Source organism: Salvelinus namaycush, chromosome 19 (assembly GCF_016432855.1).
Source record: "Salvelinus namaycush isolate Seneca chromosome 19, SaNama_1.0, whole genome shotgun sequence".
Lineage (NCBI taxonomy): Eukaryota > Metazoa > Chordata > Actinopteri > Salmoniformes > Salmonidae > Salvelinus > Salvelinus namaycush.
In genome coordinates, this window is record NC_052325.1 from 31,459,955 (window position 1) to 31,478,080 (window position 18,126).

At 45.6% G+C, this 18,126-nt stretch overlaps 1 protein-coding gene across 6 annotated transcripts in view; it reads left to right on the top strand.

Moving 5' to 3' along the window:
- LOC120064328 (probable ubiquitin carboxyl-terminal hydrolase FAF-X) overlaps positions 1-18,126 on the top strand; it is an 88,744-nt gene that overhangs the window by 48,014 nt on the left and 22,604 nt on the right. For all 6 annotated transcript variants that reach the window (XM_039014828.1, XM_039014827.1, XM_039014829.1 and 3 more), the window contains 14 exons: positions 1,262-1,473; positions 1,615-1,855; positions 1,987-2,136; positions 2,367-2,487; positions 2,740-2,870; positions 2,975-3,253; positions 3,412-3,537; positions 3,723-3,860; positions 4,255-4,421; positions 4,802-4,910; positions 5,972-6,118; positions 8,987-9,133; positions 9,396-9,603; positions 9,917-10,137. In XM_039014828.1, coding sequence (XP_038870756.1) covers positions 1,262-1,473; positions 1,615-1,855; positions 1,987-2,136; positions 2,367-2,487; positions 2,740-2,870; positions 2,975-3,253; positions 3,412-3,537; positions 3,723-3,860; positions 4,255-4,421; positions 4,802-4,910; positions 5,972-6,118; positions 8,987-9,133; positions 9,396-9,603; positions 9,917-10,137 — 2,397 coding nt within the window. The remainder of the gene's footprint in view (positions 1-1,261; positions 1,474-1,614; positions 1,856-1,986; positions 2,137-2,366; positions 2,488-2,739; positions 2,871-2,974; positions 3,254-3,411; positions 3,538-3,722; positions 3,861-4,254; positions 4,422-4,801; positions 4,911-5,971; positions 6,119-8,986; positions 9,134-9,395; positions 9,604-9,916; positions 10,138-18,126) is intronic.

Here is an 18,126-nt window from a genome sequence, read left to right on the forward strand (position 1 = left end):
GCAACACTTTCAACTCCCTCCAAAGATTTTCTATGGGGTTGAGATCTGGAGACTGGCTAGGCCACTCCAGGACCTTGAAATGCTTCTTACGAAGCCACTCCTTCGTTGCCCGGGCGGTGTGTTTGGGATCATTGTCATGCTGAAAGACCCAGCCACGTTTCATCTTCAATGCCATTGCTGATGGAAGGAGGTTTTCACTCAAAATCTCACGATACATGGCCCCATTCATTCTTTCCTTTACACGGATCAGTCGTCCTGGTCCCTTTGCAGAAAAACAGCCCCAAAGCATGATGTTTCCACCCCCATGCTTCACAGTAGGTATGGTGTTCTTTGGATGCAACTCAGCATTCTTTGTCCTCCAAACACGACGAGTTGAGTCCCTGGCGGCGTAGTGTGTTACTGATGGTAGCCTTTGTTACTTTGGTCCCAGCTCTCTGCAGGTCATTCACTAGGTCCCCCCGTGTGGTTCTGGGATTTTTGCTCACCGTTCTTGTGATCATTTTGACCCCACGGGGTGAGATCTTGCGTGGAGCCCCAGATCGAGGGAGATTATCAGTGGTCTTGTATGTCTTCCATTTCCTAATAATTGCTCCCACAGTTGATTTCTTCAAACCAAGCTGCTTACCTATTGCAGATTCAGTCTTCCCAGCCTGGTGCAGGTCTACAATTTTGTTTCTGGTGTCCTTTGACAGCTCTTTGGTCTTGGCCATAGTGGAGTTTGGAGTGTGACTGTTTGAGGTTGTGGACAGGTGTCTTTTATACTGATAACAAGTTCAAACAGGTGCCATTAATACAGGTAACGAGTGGAGGACAGAGGAGCCTCTTAAAGAAGAAGTTACAGGTCTGTGAGAGCCAGAAATCTTGCTTGTTTGTAGGTGACCAAATACTTATTTTCCACCATAATTTGCAAATAAATTCATAAAAAATCCTACAATGTGATTTTCTGGATTTTTTCTTCTTCTCATTTTGTCTGTCATAGTTGAAGTGTACCTATGATGAAAGTTACAGGCCTCTCATCTTTTTAAGTGGGAGAACTTGCACAATTGGTGGCTGACTAAATACTTTTTTGCCCCACTGTATGTGATACCTCGGTACAGTCACAATGTTTTCCAATCAGTTCCTCTGGGATCACTGTTGTACATGTCGGTTCTATTATCTGAGGGATGGATTGGAACACTGCAGTTCCAGACAAACAGGATGTCAACCATTAGACATGCATGCCCCTCTCCTGAACTCACTCCCCCTCCTGTCCCCCATGCAGGTAGAGATCCACGAGGATTTCATCCAGTCGTGCTTCGACCGTCTGAAGGCGTCGTACGATACGCTGCGTGTCCTGGACGGGGACAAGGACAGCATCAACTCGGCCCGGCAGGAAGCCATCCGCATGGTCCGCGTGCTCACTGTGCTCAAGGAGTACATCAACGAGTGTGACAGCGACTACCACGAGGAGAGGACCATACTGCCCATGTCCAGGTAGGGGAGCCCACAAGCACTGAGCTTAAGCTTGTTGTCCTGACCTTTTTCTTCCCCCAAACCACTTCACCCTAACCTGTCCTCTCTCCCTCGCTCCCTCTTCCTCTTTTCTCTTCTCTCCCTCCTCTCTCTACCTCTCAGGGCGTTCCGGGGGAAGCACATCACGTTGACCGTGCGTTTCCCTAACCAGGGCCGTCAGGTAGATGACCTGGACATCTGGTCTCACACCAACGACACCATCGGCTCGGTGCGCCGTGGCATCCTCACACGCATCAAGGCCAACGCCACGCACACCAAGATAGAGCTCTTCATTGGCGGGGATGTCGTCGACCCGGCCGATGACAGAAAGCTGATTGGCCAGCTCAACCTCAAAGACAAAACGGTAAGCATGATGAGCCGTGTTTTGACGAGCCTCATGTCACCGGTGGGTTCTTTACAGCTTGTTTGTATCGGTCATTTATAGGAAATGGTTTGTATGATGTCTTCTATTCTCCCGTTGTGTTGTGTCTGTAGTTGATCACAGCCAAGCTGACCCAGGTGAGTGCCAACATGCCATCCAGCCCAGACAGCTCCTCTGACTCTTCCACCGGCTCACCTGGTAACCACGGCAACCACTTCAGCGACGGGCCCAACCCAGAGGTGGAGAGCTGTCTCCCTGGAGTGGTGAGCGACACACACACACACAAACTTCCCCAGAGTGGCGCGTCACCTCTCACCTCATCAGGAAGGGTGCCTAGCTCTCTCGGTCCTTGCCTAGAAAATAATTCAAAATGTTGCCTTTGCCTAGGAAAGCATCAAGCTAGTAGGAAAAACTCCTATCTCATGCATGACTGCAGATGAGTAAATGGAACAATGTTAACCGCTTGTCTGTTCGCTCCTCTCTCGGTCTCCAGATCATGTCTCTCCACCTGCGCTACATATCTTTCCTGTGGCAGGTAGCGGACCTGGGCTGTGGCATTAACATGCCTCTGTTACGAGATGGAGCCAGGGTACTCATGAAGCTAATGCCTCCAGGTACTCACTCTCTCTGTCACTCACTCACTTTATAGGGGCAATCTGGAATTGCTACATCAATTGTTTAGACTTTAAAATTAGTGGTATACCATTCATTTGTTGAATATAACTATAAATGCCTCATGGGTATAGTTCAGAACACAAAATATAAGGTTGTAATTGTAAAATCAAATGGTTTATAGCATCAAAACATGGTTAAAATGAAACATACATGTGGGATGTGTAAATGGCCTGTTGATTGGGTTTGTGTAGATAACAGTACTGTGGAGATCCTGCGTGCCGTGTGTCTGGACCATGCCAAGCTGGGAGAGAACAGCCTCAGCCCCACACTGGACTCGCGCTTCTTTGGCCCCTCGCCATCACAAGTCCTCTACCTCATAGAGGTGGGTCTCATCATTACCATACTGGGTGGTGTACGCTTTGCTCTCTGTTGACCACTTCTACTCTGTGTGTGTTTGTATACCTCTTTTCCCCCTCCCTTCCTCAGGTGGTGTATGCCCTACTCATGCCAGCCAGCGCCACATTGGGGGAGGATGCCAGCGACTTCCAGTACAACTTCCTGAAGAGTGGCGGGCTGCCTCTTGTACTGAGCATGCTCACACGGAACAACTTCCTGCCTTCGGCCGACATGGAGACACGGCGAGGGGCGTACCTCAACGCTCTGAAGATCGCCAAGCTGCTGCTCACCGCCGTGGGGTTCGGACACGTTAAAGGTGTGGCCGAAGCCTGCCAGCCCAATGCTGAGGGGACCATACCAGTCTCACCGGTTAGTTGGTTAGACGCACACAAGCGCGTGCACACTGAGACACACACACACACACACACACACACACACACACACACACACACACACACAGAAACGTGTGCATGCGAAGTCGAACTAGGATTGTGATGGCCATGTTAATGCTAACATCCTTTCTTCAGATCAACCAGGCCACTCATGACCAAGCCCTTGTCCTCCAGAGTGCCCTGCAAAACATCCCCAACCCTGCCTCAGAGTGTATGCTCCGCAACGTAGCTATACGCCTGGCTCAGCAGATCTCTGACGAGGTGAGAGGGGGGGAGGGAGGAAGGAGCTTGCGAGAGAGGAATGAGAACTTGGGAATTAAAGAAGTGGGGAGAGATGGGGTAGAAGGACAGACTGTACGTATGCAACTATGTTGATGCCTGTGACATCATCTGCTTTAATTGAACTGACCCTCCCCCTCCTTCCTTTTCCCTCTCGTCTCCTCCAGAACTTCTTCCAGGCGTCCAAGTACATCCCAGACATATGTGTGATCCGGGCGGTGCAGAAGATAGTGTGGGCGTCGGGCTGCGGCACCGTACAGCTAGTCTTTAGCTCCAACGAAGAGATCAGCAAGATCTACGAGAAGGTACGCATGGCTGCTTATCCTTTAATCATCAGTCCATTGATTGATTATCTGCTTTATTTTGGTCTCAGTCTTCGGAGGCTGTGCAGATCCATTGCTCTATAGTGGGGTGTTGTGTCGGCCACTGCACTCATTGATTTTCCTTCTATTAACAGTTCACAATTGTTTGTTGTTAGTATATTTTCTACCTTGATTAGGCTAGTGTGTATTGTTTAGCTTATACAGTCACAGATCTGCTTTAGTGTGTTGAGCGGCTGTTTAATGTCTGTCATTCTGTGTCTCTCTGTGGTGCTTGCCGAAGGGACTAATTGGTTAATTGTGTGCACCTGCTTCCTGAAATACAGAGAAGTGTGTGTTTATAAAGTCACCGCGGTGTGTGTGTTCTCCCCCACTACAGACGAATGCGGCTAAGGAGCCGGACGGGGAGGATGAGCAGGTGTGTTGTGAGGCCCTGGAGATCATGACCCTGTGTTTCTCCCTGCTGCCCACCGCTCTGGACACACTCAGCAAGGAGAAGGCCTGGCAGACCTTCATCATAGACCTGCTAATGCACTGCCACAGCAAGTATGTACCCCCCGCCGTGTGTCTGTGTAAGGAGACGACCTGTGTGTGTGTGTGTGAGAGCGCCAGTTTGCCTGTCTATCAGCATCAGATGTGCACTTGACTGTAAGTAGCTCTGGATAAGAGAGTCTTCTAAATGGCGTCTGCTGAAATACCCTAAATGTAGATGTTTTCGTGTTAGGCTGGAAGAGCGGCCTGCCACACCTCAAGGCTGGTTGCTGCTGGTGTACCACAGTGGGCTCTGTGTTGTAACTGCTTCTTGTAGTGGATGAGCATGTGGGACGGTCTGTGTCTATGGTAATGGTAATATCTGTCCCAAGGTCAGTTGGTGGATTGATGGATTAGTTTGTCTGTAGTATAATTGTCTTCTGATCTGTTTCCAGGTCAGTTCGTCAGATGGCCCAGGAGCAGTTCTTCCTCATGGCCACCAGGTGTTGCATGGGCCATCGACCCCTTCTCTTCTTCATCACCCTCCTCTTCACTGTGCTGGGGGTACGTATCAGAACCTTTCTCTTCACTGTGCTGGGGGTACGTATCAGCACCTCTCTCTTCACTGTCCTGGGGGTACGTATCAGCACCTCTCTCTTCACTGTCCTGGGGGTACGTATCAGCACCTCTCTCTTCACTGTCCTGGGGGTACGTATCAGCACCTCTCTCTTCACTGTCCTGGGGGTACGTATCAGCACCTCTCTCTTCACTGTCCTGGGGGTACGTATCAGCACCTCTCTCTTCACTGTGCTGGGGGTACGTATCAGCACCTCTCTCTTCACTGTGCTGGGGGTACGTATCAGCACCTCTCTCTTCACTGTCCTGGGGGTACGTATCAGCACCTCTCTCTTCACTTCACTGTCCTGGGGGTACGTATCAGCACCTCTCTCTTCACTTCACTGTCCTGGGGGTACGTATCAGCACCTCTCTCTTCACTGTGCTGGGGGTACGTATCAGCACCTCTCTCTTCACTGTGCTGGGGGTACGTATCAGCACCTCTCTCCACTGTGCTGGGGGTACGTATCAGCACCTCTCTCTTCACTGTGCTGGGGGTAGGTATCAGCACCTCTCACTGTGCTGGGGGTAGGTATCAGCACCTCTCACTGTGCTGGGGGTAGGTATCAGCACCTCTCACTGTGCTGGGGGTAGGTATCAGCACCTCTCACTGTGCTGGGGGTACGTATCAGCACCTCTCACATACATGAGTGCTTTGGGGTTTTACATTACTTTCACTGCAATCATGGCCCTGTTCAAATACATTGAACTTGCACTCTCACTGCCTGCCTTCGTTGAAGTTCTCACTGATCTCCCAAATCAGAATAAGCTAAGGTTGTATTATATCATAGCTTTCAGCTATCCAGCCAGGAGAGAGCAGTGATCACTTCAAGGAAGGAAGGAGAAGGTACGCATGTACTGTATAAAGTAGGCAGTGTTAAGTAAGCTTTTCATGGCTTTAACAGCTTTTTAAAAAAACATTCCCTATAAAGTATTCCAACATTGATCTCTTGCTGCTCCAGGTAATACAGTACTAATGTGAATGTACATGCTCTCTGTGTGTGTTCCAGAGCACCGCTAAGGAGCAGGCCACGCATGCTGGGGACTACTTCACCCTGCTCAGGCACCTCCTGAACTACGCCTACAACAGCAACATCAACCTGCCCAACGCAGAGATGCTGCTCAACAATGAAATCGACTGGCTCAAGAGGATCAGGGTATGACCATGTTTCATCCAGATATTGTGTCATGAATAATGCCCCTGAGCTTTGTGTTGAGTTAATTGCAGCTCATGGCTAAGGTTCTAGTCCTTGGTCAGAGCTAGGGCTGTTGCGGTGACCGTATTATCGCCACACCGGCGGTCATGAGTCATGAAGCCATGTGACCGTTGAGTCACTGTAATTAGGCTTCTTCTCCAAGTACTGATGCTGCTGATGGTCATTAGTAGACTGCCTGGTACTCAGCACTCTATTGTCCCTCTAATCACTCTGACATCAATGCAAATGTCATCGAAAATCAAATCAAACTCTTCATGAGAGCATATGAGCTCATGTTGCGCAACGTTTCTATAGGCTATGCAATTGCGTGAGAAAACAGAGATGGCCTCTGTTAAAAAGAGGATCCCATCAGCTTTCTATAGGCTAGGCCTACTATATTTATTTCTAAACTTTCCTAATATTAAGCACATTGCTTCTCTTTACAACAGGAGTATAGCCTACATGGCTGGCATGAAAATGAATCACGGGTAAAGCATCCTCCATTCGCTATTTAAATGCATAGATTACGTGTTCCCCCTGCCCCTGTTTGCATGATAATGGTCCCTTCTAAATCAAAACAAATTTCACACATACAGGTCAAGTCTGTACACACCTGAGATTTCTGTTTTTTGAATTTGGCGCCCTGCACTTCGTCTGGCTGTTGTCATATCGATCCCGTTAACGGGACTGCAGCCATAAGAAGTTAACTTCTTATGGCTGCATCCCGCTACCGGGATCGATATGACAACAGCCAGTGAACGTGCAGGGCGCCAAATTCAAACAACAGAAATCTCATAATTAAAATTCCTCAAACATACATGTGTTTTATATAATTTTAAAGGTAATCTTGTTGTTAATCCCACCAAAGTGTCTGATTTCAAATATGCTTTTCAGCGAAAGCACTACAAACGATTATGTTAGGTCACCACAAAACCACAATAAGCACAGCCATTTTTCCAGCGAAAGATAGCAGTCAGAAAAAGCAGAAATAAAGATAAAATTAATCACTAACCTTTGATTATCTTCATCAGATGACACTCATAGGACTTCATGTTACAAAATACATGCATGTTTTGTTTGATAAAGTTCATATTTATAACAAAAAATCTGAGTTTACATTGGCGCGTTACATTCACTAGTTCCAAAAACATCAAGTGACTTTGCATAGCCACATCGTTTCAACAGAAATACTCATCATAAATGTAGATGATAATACATATACACATGGAATTATAGATATACCTCTCCTTAATGCAACCGCTGTGTCAGATTTCAAAAAAACTTTACGGAAAAAGCAAATCATGCAGTAATCTGAGACGGAGCTCAGAACAATAGCTAAATTAGCCGCCATGTTGGGGTCAACAGAAACCAGAAAATACATGATAAATGTTTCCTTACCTTTGATGAACTTCATCAGAATGCAGTCCTAGGAATCCCAGGTCCACAATAAATGCTTGATTTGTTCGATAATGTCTGTTATTTATGTCCAATTAGCTACTTTGGTTAGTGCGTTAGCGGTAAACAATTCCAAAGTCACAAAGCGCATCCACTATAACGTGACGAAATGTCCAAAAGTTCCGTAACAGTCAGTAGTAACATGTCAAACGATGTACTGAATCAATCTTTAGAATGTTGTTAACATACATCTTGAATAATGTTCCAACCGGAGAATTAGATTGACTTTAGAAGAGCGGTGGAACGGAGGTCCTCCTCATGTGAAAGCGCATGGTGAAAGCATGTGGCAGTGATTACTAATTCCTGTCTCCTTCGGCCCCCCTTCACATTAGAGTCATCAGACAAAGTTCTATTGACTGTTGACATCTAGTGGAAGCCGTAGGATTATTATTACAACTAGTGGAAGCCGCTGTAATTTCATTGAGAGCTTGGTTGAAAATCTGCCACCTCAGAAAAAAATCAAACAGGAAGTGGAACTTCTCAGGTTTTTTCCTGCCATATGAGTTCTGTTATACTCACAGACATAATTCAAACAGTTTTAGAAACTTCAGAGTGTTTTCTATCCAGTACGAATAATAATATGCATATATTAGCAACTGGGACCGAGGAGCAGGCAGTTTACTATGGGCACCTCTGTGCACCTTTCATCCAAGCTACTCAATACTGCCCCTGCAGCCATAAGAAGTTAACTTTAAATTAAGCATATTGGAGTACCTATTTCTTTGTTAACTACTCAACACAGAATAGCCAAATGTGCGCACTCCCTCAAATATTTTGGAGAAAATATCCTTTCTATTTGATTCAGCTTTGTTCAATTGTATTCTTCTTACTATAAAATAATGCCATGGAATTCTAACCAAATCTTGTCTGGTAAATGAACTAGTGTAGCCCACAGCCATATGGCATAGCCAGCTCAGGCCCTAACATAAGGACAACTTCTTCATATCATGTTTCTTTAAACCTGACTATAAAATAAATAATGGATTTATTGTGAAGGTGTAAGCTTTATTACATGGATTTAATATACTTTTTAAAATGTAGATGTTCCAAATTCCAAATGCATCAGTAGCTTGTAAGCTATGTATGGAAGCCAGGAGATGCTAAATGTGTATGTTAATTAATGGTCAATTACCGTGAGACCGACCGTTATTTGCTTGACAATCACCGGCTGATGAAATTTCGTGACTGCCACAGCCCTAGTCAGAGCTAGGTTGTATTCAGTAGGACACACCGTAGCAAGATGTTAATCAACGGGGAGGGGGAGGGGAATCAAGCAAGCACTTGTTATTGGACAAGTCCATGTAGTCCTTTTCTGTTGTGTGCTTAATGAATAGGACCCTGGTTGTTACTACTGTGTGTGTGTGTGTGTCCCAGGATGAGGTAAAGAGGACAGGGGAGACGGGCGTAGAGGAAACCATCCTGGAAGGCCACATCGGGATCACCAAGGAGCTGCTGGCCTTCCAGACATCAGAGAAGAAGTACTACATCGGCTGTGAGAAGGGAGGAGCCAACCTCATCAAGGTAGGATGGCGTCCATTTTGTATTGAATTTAATCTTTTTACTTATTCACCGACATTAGTGGGGCCCGCAGGCCAAACTTGGCCCTCGACAACATTTGATTTGGCCCACCAGATACTTCTAGAAGATCTTATGTGGAAATAAATATTTTTAATTTTAGCAGTGACCTTCGTATCTGTATGTGGCTGTAATAAATGTGCCGCAAGCAGTAAATGTTACTTTCTTACCCTGTATTAACTGTCGCTCTCCCTCCCCCTCTGTCCAGGAGTTGATAGATGACTTCATTTTCCCAGCATCGAATGTGTACCTGCAGTACATGAAGAGTGGGGAGTTCCCCACGGAGCAAGCCATCCCTGTCTGTAGCAGCCCCGCCTCTATCAACGCAGGCTTCGAGCTGCTGGTGGCGCTGGCGGTGGGCTGTGTCCGGAATCTAAAGCAGATGGTCGACACGCTCACTGATATGTACTACCTAGGTATGAGCTCTAAGAGGAAAACTACACAGATTTATTTGTGTTCTCCATTAACTTTCGCTGATCAATGTTTACACCTCAGAAAGCCAGAAATACTATTACTTACTCTTGATCTGTATCTCATCATTACATTAGTCTTTCTTCTCAATTTATATTGGTGCAATCACATCCTTGCAACTCTATGCTTAAATTTAGTGATACAATCTAAAGTGATAAGAACTCACTCCCTGGTTTACTTCCCTTTAGGTTGTGAGGCACAGAACCTACCCACCTGTTGTTGTGTATGGCCAAATTATATTCCCCCCCCATCTCCCAGGTTGTGAGGCTCTGACAGAGTGGGAGTATCTCCCCCCGGTGGGACCGAGGCCCACTAAAGGCTTTGTGGGACTGAAGAACGCCGGAGCCACCTGCTACATGAACTCAGTCATCCAGCAGCTCTACATGATCCCGCCCATACGCAACGGCATTCTGGCCATCGAGGGCACCGGCACCGATGTGGACGATGACATGTCCGGTGATGAGAAGCAGGAGAACGAGGTAATGCAGGAGAGAGCAGTATCGAGGAACGACTTTAGAATTCTATTATTTCATGATATCCAGTTGGTAGTTAGTCTTGTCCCATTGCTGCAGAACCCGTTACGGACTCGGGAGAGGCGAAGGTCGATGGCCATGTGTCCTCTGAAACACAACCCCGACAAACCGCACTGCTTCATGACACACTGCTCGCTTAACCTGGAAGCCAGCCGCACCAATGTGTTGGAGGAAACACGTACAGCTGGCGACCGAAGTCAGCGTGCATGCGCCCGGCCCGCCACAAGGAGTCGCTAGAGCACTATGGGACAAGGACATCCCAGCCGGCCAAACCCTCCCCTAACCCGAACGGCGCTGGGACAATTGTGAACCACATCATGGGTGTCTCGGTTGTGGCCAGCTGCGACACAGCCCGGGATCGAACCGGGTCTGTAGTGATGCCTCAAGACCGCTGCACCACTCTGGAGGCCCCGGAATTTAGAATTTTCTGAAAGCAATTACTAGGGTTTAGTCATACGGTGATGTTGCGTTTGTTGGTTAATCCATGTTTTGTTCAAATCAGATTTTATTGGTCACACACACATATTTATCAGATGTTATTGTGGGTGTAGTGAAATATGTTCCTAGCTCCAACAATGCGGTAGTATCTAACAATTCACAACGATATACACATCTCAAAGTAAAAGAATGGAATTAAGAAATATATGTGAACGTACCAAGTACTTGGAGGTTGCTCTAAAGCGTAAAGGTGGAATAAACGAGTCAGGAGCAGGTATCCTTAATTGAACAAAGTTCTCTATTGAGGTAATTTTTCCTTCTCAAACACTCCAACACAATCAAGGATGATACCCCAAGGAGAACATACATCTTTTTCTTCACAAGAACAAGGAACACAAGGTGAGTATCTTTAAACTATAACAATCACGGGTGCGTCACCGCCTTCACGATCCTTCCTTGGAGAGTTCCCGTCGGGTGGTCGCCCGGATCCGTGGTGACCATTCCCAAGAGATGGTGTGTCCCCTTCTTCTCCTTTCCGAAAGGTACGTCATCTCCTCTGTAGAAGCAAACATTATTTTCTTTCTCCCCTCTCTGCCGGTTCCCTCCTCTCTCTTGTAGGGGAAAAATAATATCTCATTAGTACCGTCAGCTGTGCTTAATTGCCTCTGATCACCTTGACTGCCATGCCGGACTGGGCTACTGTCTGTGGGAGCAGCCTGCCCTCTGGTGGTCCTTCCACATACCTCCCCCCTCAGGACCGGACTGGAGGGCCAGGCGCCAGACGTGCCGCCGCCTTGGTCGCGTCGGAACAGCGCGTCCGCATTCCCGTTCCTCGATCAAGCCCCGTGGATGACATGGAAAGAGAATCGTTGTAAAGCAAGAAACCATCTGGCTATTCTGTTATTGTTTCTCTTACCGACGATCCACGTGAGGGGAGCATCGTCAGTAACGAGGGCAAACCTACGCCCGAGTAGGTAGTACCGGAGATAATTGAGGGCCCACTTAATGGCTAGGGCCTCTTTCTCTATGGTAGCATATCTCTGTTCCCGATCACTGAGCTTCCTACATATAAAGAGAATAGGCCTCTCTGCTTTGCCTTCACCCTGAATTAGGACGGCTCCGAGCCCCTTATCTGAGGTGTCTACCTACACAATGAACTCTTGGGAGAAGTCAGGAGCATGCAGGACGGGATCAGAGCACAGGCTCTCTTTTAGCAACTGGAAGGTGTCTTCCGTCTCGTCCTTCCACCTGCACGGTTTTGCAGGTTTTACTTGATGAGGTTTGTGAGGGGGTTGGCAATGGTTGCATACCCAGGGATGAAATGGTGATAATATCCCGCTATCCCCAAGAAAGCTCGAACGTCCCGCTTCGTCTGTGGCCGCGGCCAGTCCCGAATGGCCCTGGTCTTTCCTGCCTGTGGGCGTATTTTTCCGTTCCCCACGGTGTATTCTGCTTCGGACAGACCCCGGCAGCATTTTTGGGAATTGGCCGTCAGCCCTGTAGCCTCCAGGCTCACGAGCACTGACCGTAGTCGCAGGAGGTGGCTATCCCTGTCCTTGCTGTGGATGACCACATCGTCTATATACGCCGCCATGTACTTTTGATGGGGTCGTAGAATGGCATCCATGAGGCGTTGAAATGTTGCCGCAGTCCGAAGGGCATCCTCACATACTGAAAAAGCCCCTCCGGTGTGGCAAAGGCAGTCTTTGGGCGGTCCTCCGGAGCCACCGGCACTTGCCAATATCTCTTCGTCAAATCCAGGGTGGTGATGAACTTGGCCATTCTTAAGCGCTCCAAGAGTTCATCCACGCGGGGCATGGGATACGTGTCGAATGTAGAAATGGCGTTCACCCCCCTAAAGTTGTTGTAGAACCTCATACTACCGTCCGGTTTGGGGACCATGACTATGGGACTGGACCACTCACTCGTAGATGGCTCAATCACCCTCATCCTTAGCATCTCCCTTACCTCGTTCTTTGCGATGACTCTGCGGGCCTCAGGAATCCCGTTAGGCCGGATATGCACCTTCTTGCCGGGTTCAGTGCCGATATGATGAAACAGGACATCTGTTTGTCCTGTTAAGGACGGGAATACCCTGCCAAATTGCATAATCAGCATGGCTAGCTGTCTCGACTGCTCTGGCAGGAGAGTTCGGCCACGGCGCACCTGTAGCAGGGCCTCCTCTTTTTCCTTGTCCTCCACGGCCATCAAAGCCACACCCTCCTCTCTCACATGGTACTTCTTCAGCAGGTTGATATGATAGAGTTGGACCTTCTTCCTCCTGTCCGGTTGCTTGAGGAAGTAATTGACCGGTGATACCCTTTCCGTTACCTCGTAGGGCCCCTCCACTGCGCCAGCAAGCTGTGTTTGGCCGTGGGCACGAGTACCATCACTTTCTCTCCCACGGTGAACTCCCTGGGTGTTGCTGACTTATCGTAGGCCCGGCCTACGATTGAGTCCGTTGCGCCTTCTCCAAATGCTACTTTACTATAGGCCAGACTGCCGACAGGCGGTCCCTCATCAGGGTAACATGTACTATCGTCAACTGGAACAGGCATGGTTGGACCTCCCAGTTCTCCTTGGCTAAGTCGAGGATCCCTCGACATGGCCTGCCGTAGAGCAATTCGAAGGGGGAGAACCCAGTGGACGCCTGGGGTAATTTTCGCAAGGCAAACATTAAGTTGGGCAGAAGCATGTCCCAGTTTTTCCCCATCTCTGGACACCACTCTTAACCTGTCTAGGACTGGGGTTCTGCTAGCGGTACCCCGTTCCGCTAGCGGAACCCCTCGCCAACAGCCAATGAAATTGCAGGGCGCCAAATACAAATCAACAGAAATCTCATAAATCTAATTTCTCAAACATACAAGTATTAGGCACCATTTTAAAGATAAAATACTCGTTAATCCAGCCACAGTGTCTGATTTCAAAAATGCTTTACAGCGAAAGCTCCACAAACGATTGTTAGGTCACCACCAAGTCACAGAAAAACCCAGCCATTTTTCCCGCCAAAGAGAGGAGTCACAAAAAGCACAAATAGAGATAAAATGAATCACTAACCTTTGATGATCTTCATCAGATGACACTCATAGGACTTCATGTTACACAATACATGTATGTTTTGTTCGGTAAAGTGCATATTTATATCCAAAGATCTCATTTTACATTGGTGTGTTATGTTCAGTAGTTCAAAAACATGCTATGATTTTGCAGAGAGCCACATGAAATCACAGAAATACTCATTATAAATGTTGATGAAAATTCAAGTGTTATGCATGGAACTTTAGATACACTTCTCCTTAATGCAACCGTTGTGTCAGATTTCAAAAAAACTTTACGGAAAAAGCATAATCTGAGAACGGCGCTCAGAACCCAAACCAGCCAAAAGAAATATCCGCCATGTTGCGCCGTCAACATTAGTCTGAAATAGCATTATAAATATTCACTAACCTTTGATGATCTTCATCAGAATGCACTCCCAGGAATCGCAGTTCCACAATAAATGTTTGTTTTGTTCGATAATGTCCATCATTTATGTCCATTCATTTCAAAATAGCTTCTTTTGTTAGGGCGTTTGGTAAACAAATCCAAAAGCGCGTTCAGGTCCAGTCGGACGAAATGTTCAAAAAGTTATATTACAGGTCAAAGAAACTTGTCAAACTAAGTATAGAATCAATCTTTAGGATGTTTTTATCTTAAATGTTTAATAATGTTCCAACCGGAGAATTCCATTGTCTGTAGAAAAGCAATGTAACGAGAGATACCTCTCATGTGAAATGCGCGTGACTGAGAACGAGGCTGCTGGCAGACCCCTTAGTCAAACAGCTCCCATCCGGCCCCCCTTCACATGAGAAGCCTGAAACAACGTTCAAAAGACGGTTGACATCTAGTGGAAGCCTTAGGAAATGCAACATAACCCATATCCCACTGTGAATTCGATAGGGGCTGAGTTCAAAAACTACAAACTTCAGATGTCCCACTTCCTGTTTTGGATTTTTCTCAGGTTTTTGCCTGCCATATGAGTTCTGTTATACTCACAGACATCATTCAAACAGTTTTAGAAACTTCAGAGTGTTTTCTATCCAATACTAATAATAATATGCATATATTAGTAACTGGGACTGAGGAGCAGGCCGTTCACTTTGGGCACCTTTCATCCAAGCTACTCAATACTGCCCCTGCAGCCATAAGAAGTTAAGGACAACAAAGTCAAGGTATTGGAGTGGCCATCACAAAGCCTTGACCTCAATCCTATGGAAGACTTGTGGGCAGAACTGAAAAAGTGTGTGTTCTGAGCAAAGGGGCCTACAAACCTGACTCAGTTACACCAGCTCTGTCAAGAGAAATGGGCCAAAATTCACCCAGCTTATTGTGGGAAGCTTGTGGAAGGCTACCCAAAACATTTGACCCAAGTTAAGCAATTTAAAGGCAATCCTACCAACTACTAATTGAGTGTATGTAAACTTCTGACCCACTGGGAATGTGATGAAAGAAATAAAAGCTGAAATAAATAATTTTCTCTACTATTATTCTGACATTTCACATTCTTAAAATAAAGTGGTGATCTAAGACATTTTTTACTAAGATGAAATGTCAGGAATTGTGAAAAAACGGAGTTTAACCTCTAACACTTCCCAAACCCGGATCCGGGAGCACCCCCATCAGTAGAAAAGCTACTAGCATAGCCTAGCATAGCGTCACAAGTAAATACTAGCATCTAAATATCATTAAATCACAAGTCCAAGACACCAGATGAAAGATACACTTCTTGTGAATCCAGCCATCATTTCTGATTTTTAAAATGTTTTACAGGGAAGACACAATATGTAAATCTATTAGCTAACCACGTTAGCAAAAGACACCACTTTTCTTACTCCACCATTTTTTTACTGCATCAGTAGCTATCACAAATTCGACCAAATAAAGATATAAATAGCCACTAACCAAGAAACAACTTTATCAGATGACAGTCTGATAACATATTTATTGTATAGCATATGTTTTGTTAGAAAAATGTGCATATTTCAGGTATAAATCATAGTTTACCATTGCAGCCACCATCACAACTCTCCCCAAAGCGACTAGAATAACTACAGAGAGCAACGTGTATTACCTAATTATTGTTAGGGTTGCGAAAGTTCAACTGAGATAGGAACAGTACCACACCTGAACTTGGTTAAAATAATTGTTTAATTCAAAAGTTAATAAATGGCAAATACAATTTCCGTATATACGGGTTCAATGTTTCATCACGCAGGATAAGACAGAGAACTGATTTGTTTCTGACAAAGATAGTATATTATACTCGTGACAGAGATAGTTCCCGCGTCCGAGCCGGCCTGTCAGAGTAGAGACTGGGCGTGGTTTAGACTCACCCAGCCTATCGTTGATGTTGGCACACAAGCTGGTCCCAGCTTCTTTGCGCTTTCTGGTGTCCCTTCATTGTTGCTGTGTAGATTACGCTCCCTCACCCCAGAGACTGGGGTCAGACAGTTTTATAACATTGTCTGAGATATCTGCACCTGTATACATTGTCCACTGTTCTCGCTCAAGGCTAACTACAGCTTCCCAGCTTCTTATCTGAGCTAACTGTTACTTCCAGCACACACACACAGACATCCAGGCGCCCAGGCCAACAGGTTGTCAATATCCAATCACATATGATATAGTTGCTAATCACGTTTGTTATAGTATTCAATCACATATAATACAGTTGCTAATATTCAATCACATTTGTTATAGTATTACTCAGAACCTCACATATGTTCTTCGTGTGTATAGCTTATCTGTTATTGTCCATTGTACACCTCAGTCAGCAGTCTCCTGATTCACCCCCCTCCTGTGTCTCTCTAAGATTAGCACAGTCTCGTCACACAGTACAGCGCCCACACTACTGATACATTTGTTGCATACACACACATATTTCATACAGTACAGCGCTCTCTTTAACACACACACATTTCAGGCTGATATTCATGGTTAGACAGAGCACTGGTAAGAGTAGAGACCAATGGAAAATGCAGGTTCACAAGAGTCAGCAATTCAAACTTTAATGCATAAGAAGCCCTACTAGCTTATAGTTAGTTAAGCATGTCAAAAAACCTTATAAAAACCCCACATTACTCATCATAAAACATTTCTTAAAAATACACAGCGTACAGCAATTGAAAGACACAGATCTTGTGAATCCAGACAATATTTCAGATTTTCTAAGTGTTTTACAGCGAAAACACAATATATCGTTATATTAGCTTACCACAATAGCAAACCACACAACAGCATTGATTCCAGCCAAACATAGCGATAACGTATTCACCACCAAAATATATTAATTTTTCACTAACCTTCTCAGAATTCTTCAGATGACAGTCCTGTAACATCATATTACACAATGCATATAGAGTTTGTTCGAAAATGTGCATATTTAGCCGCACAAATCGTGGTTATACAATGAGAAAAGTTGCCAAGCTGCCCAGAAAATGTCGGGCGCCATCTTGGAGAGGCACCTATTCTAATCAATAAATAATCATAAACTTGACTAAAAAATACAGGGTGGACAGCAAATGAAAGACAAATTAGTTCTTAATGCAATCGCTTTGTTACATTTTTAAAATTAACGTTATTGCGCAATACAGCGTGCGCTAAAGCAAGGCTACACTGAAATTAATGGCGGCTTATGCATTTAACATTTTTCAACAGAACAACGATTTATCAGCATAAATAGTTCTTTTTGATGAACTCCCATCAGAATCTTGGGAAAGGTGTCCTTTGTCCAAAACAATCGTCTTTTGGTTGAAAGATGTCCTCTTGTCCTGTCGAAATAGCCGCTAACGTTCGGCATGTGCCGGAAAGGTGTCCAACTCTTGAAAGCGCGTCACAAAGAAATGCCAGAAAATCGCAATAAACTGATATAAATTGCTATAAGTCGGTTTAAATTAACTACCTTATGATGTCTTTAACAACTATAACGAATAAAAACATGACCGGAGATATAGAACTGGCAAAACGAAAGCTTGGCAGGAGGCCACTCTGATGTCCCTACTGCGCCAAGCGCACCGTTGAAAAGGACGGTACTTCCGCTCCAGGGTCTTATATAAGGTCCCAGATTGCGCAATCCACTCCATTCAAATTCTCACCACTTACTGACATCTAGAGGAAGGCGTATGCAGTGTTTGTAGCCCCACAGCGTACATAGGGACTTATAAACTGACCCCAGAACAGGGACCTCGATTTCAGAAATCTCACTCCCTGACAGGAAATGTGCTGCAGAATGAGTCCTGTTTCACTCAGAGACATAATTCAAACGGTTTTAGAAACTAGAGAGTGTTTTCTATCCAATAGTAATAATAATATGCATATTGTACGAGCAAGAATTGAGTACGAGGCAGTTTAATTTGGGAACCAATTTATACAAAGTCGAAATAGCACCCCCCATAGGCTCAAGAAGTTAAATGTATTTGGCTAAGGTGTATGTAAACTTCTGACTTCAACTGTGTATAT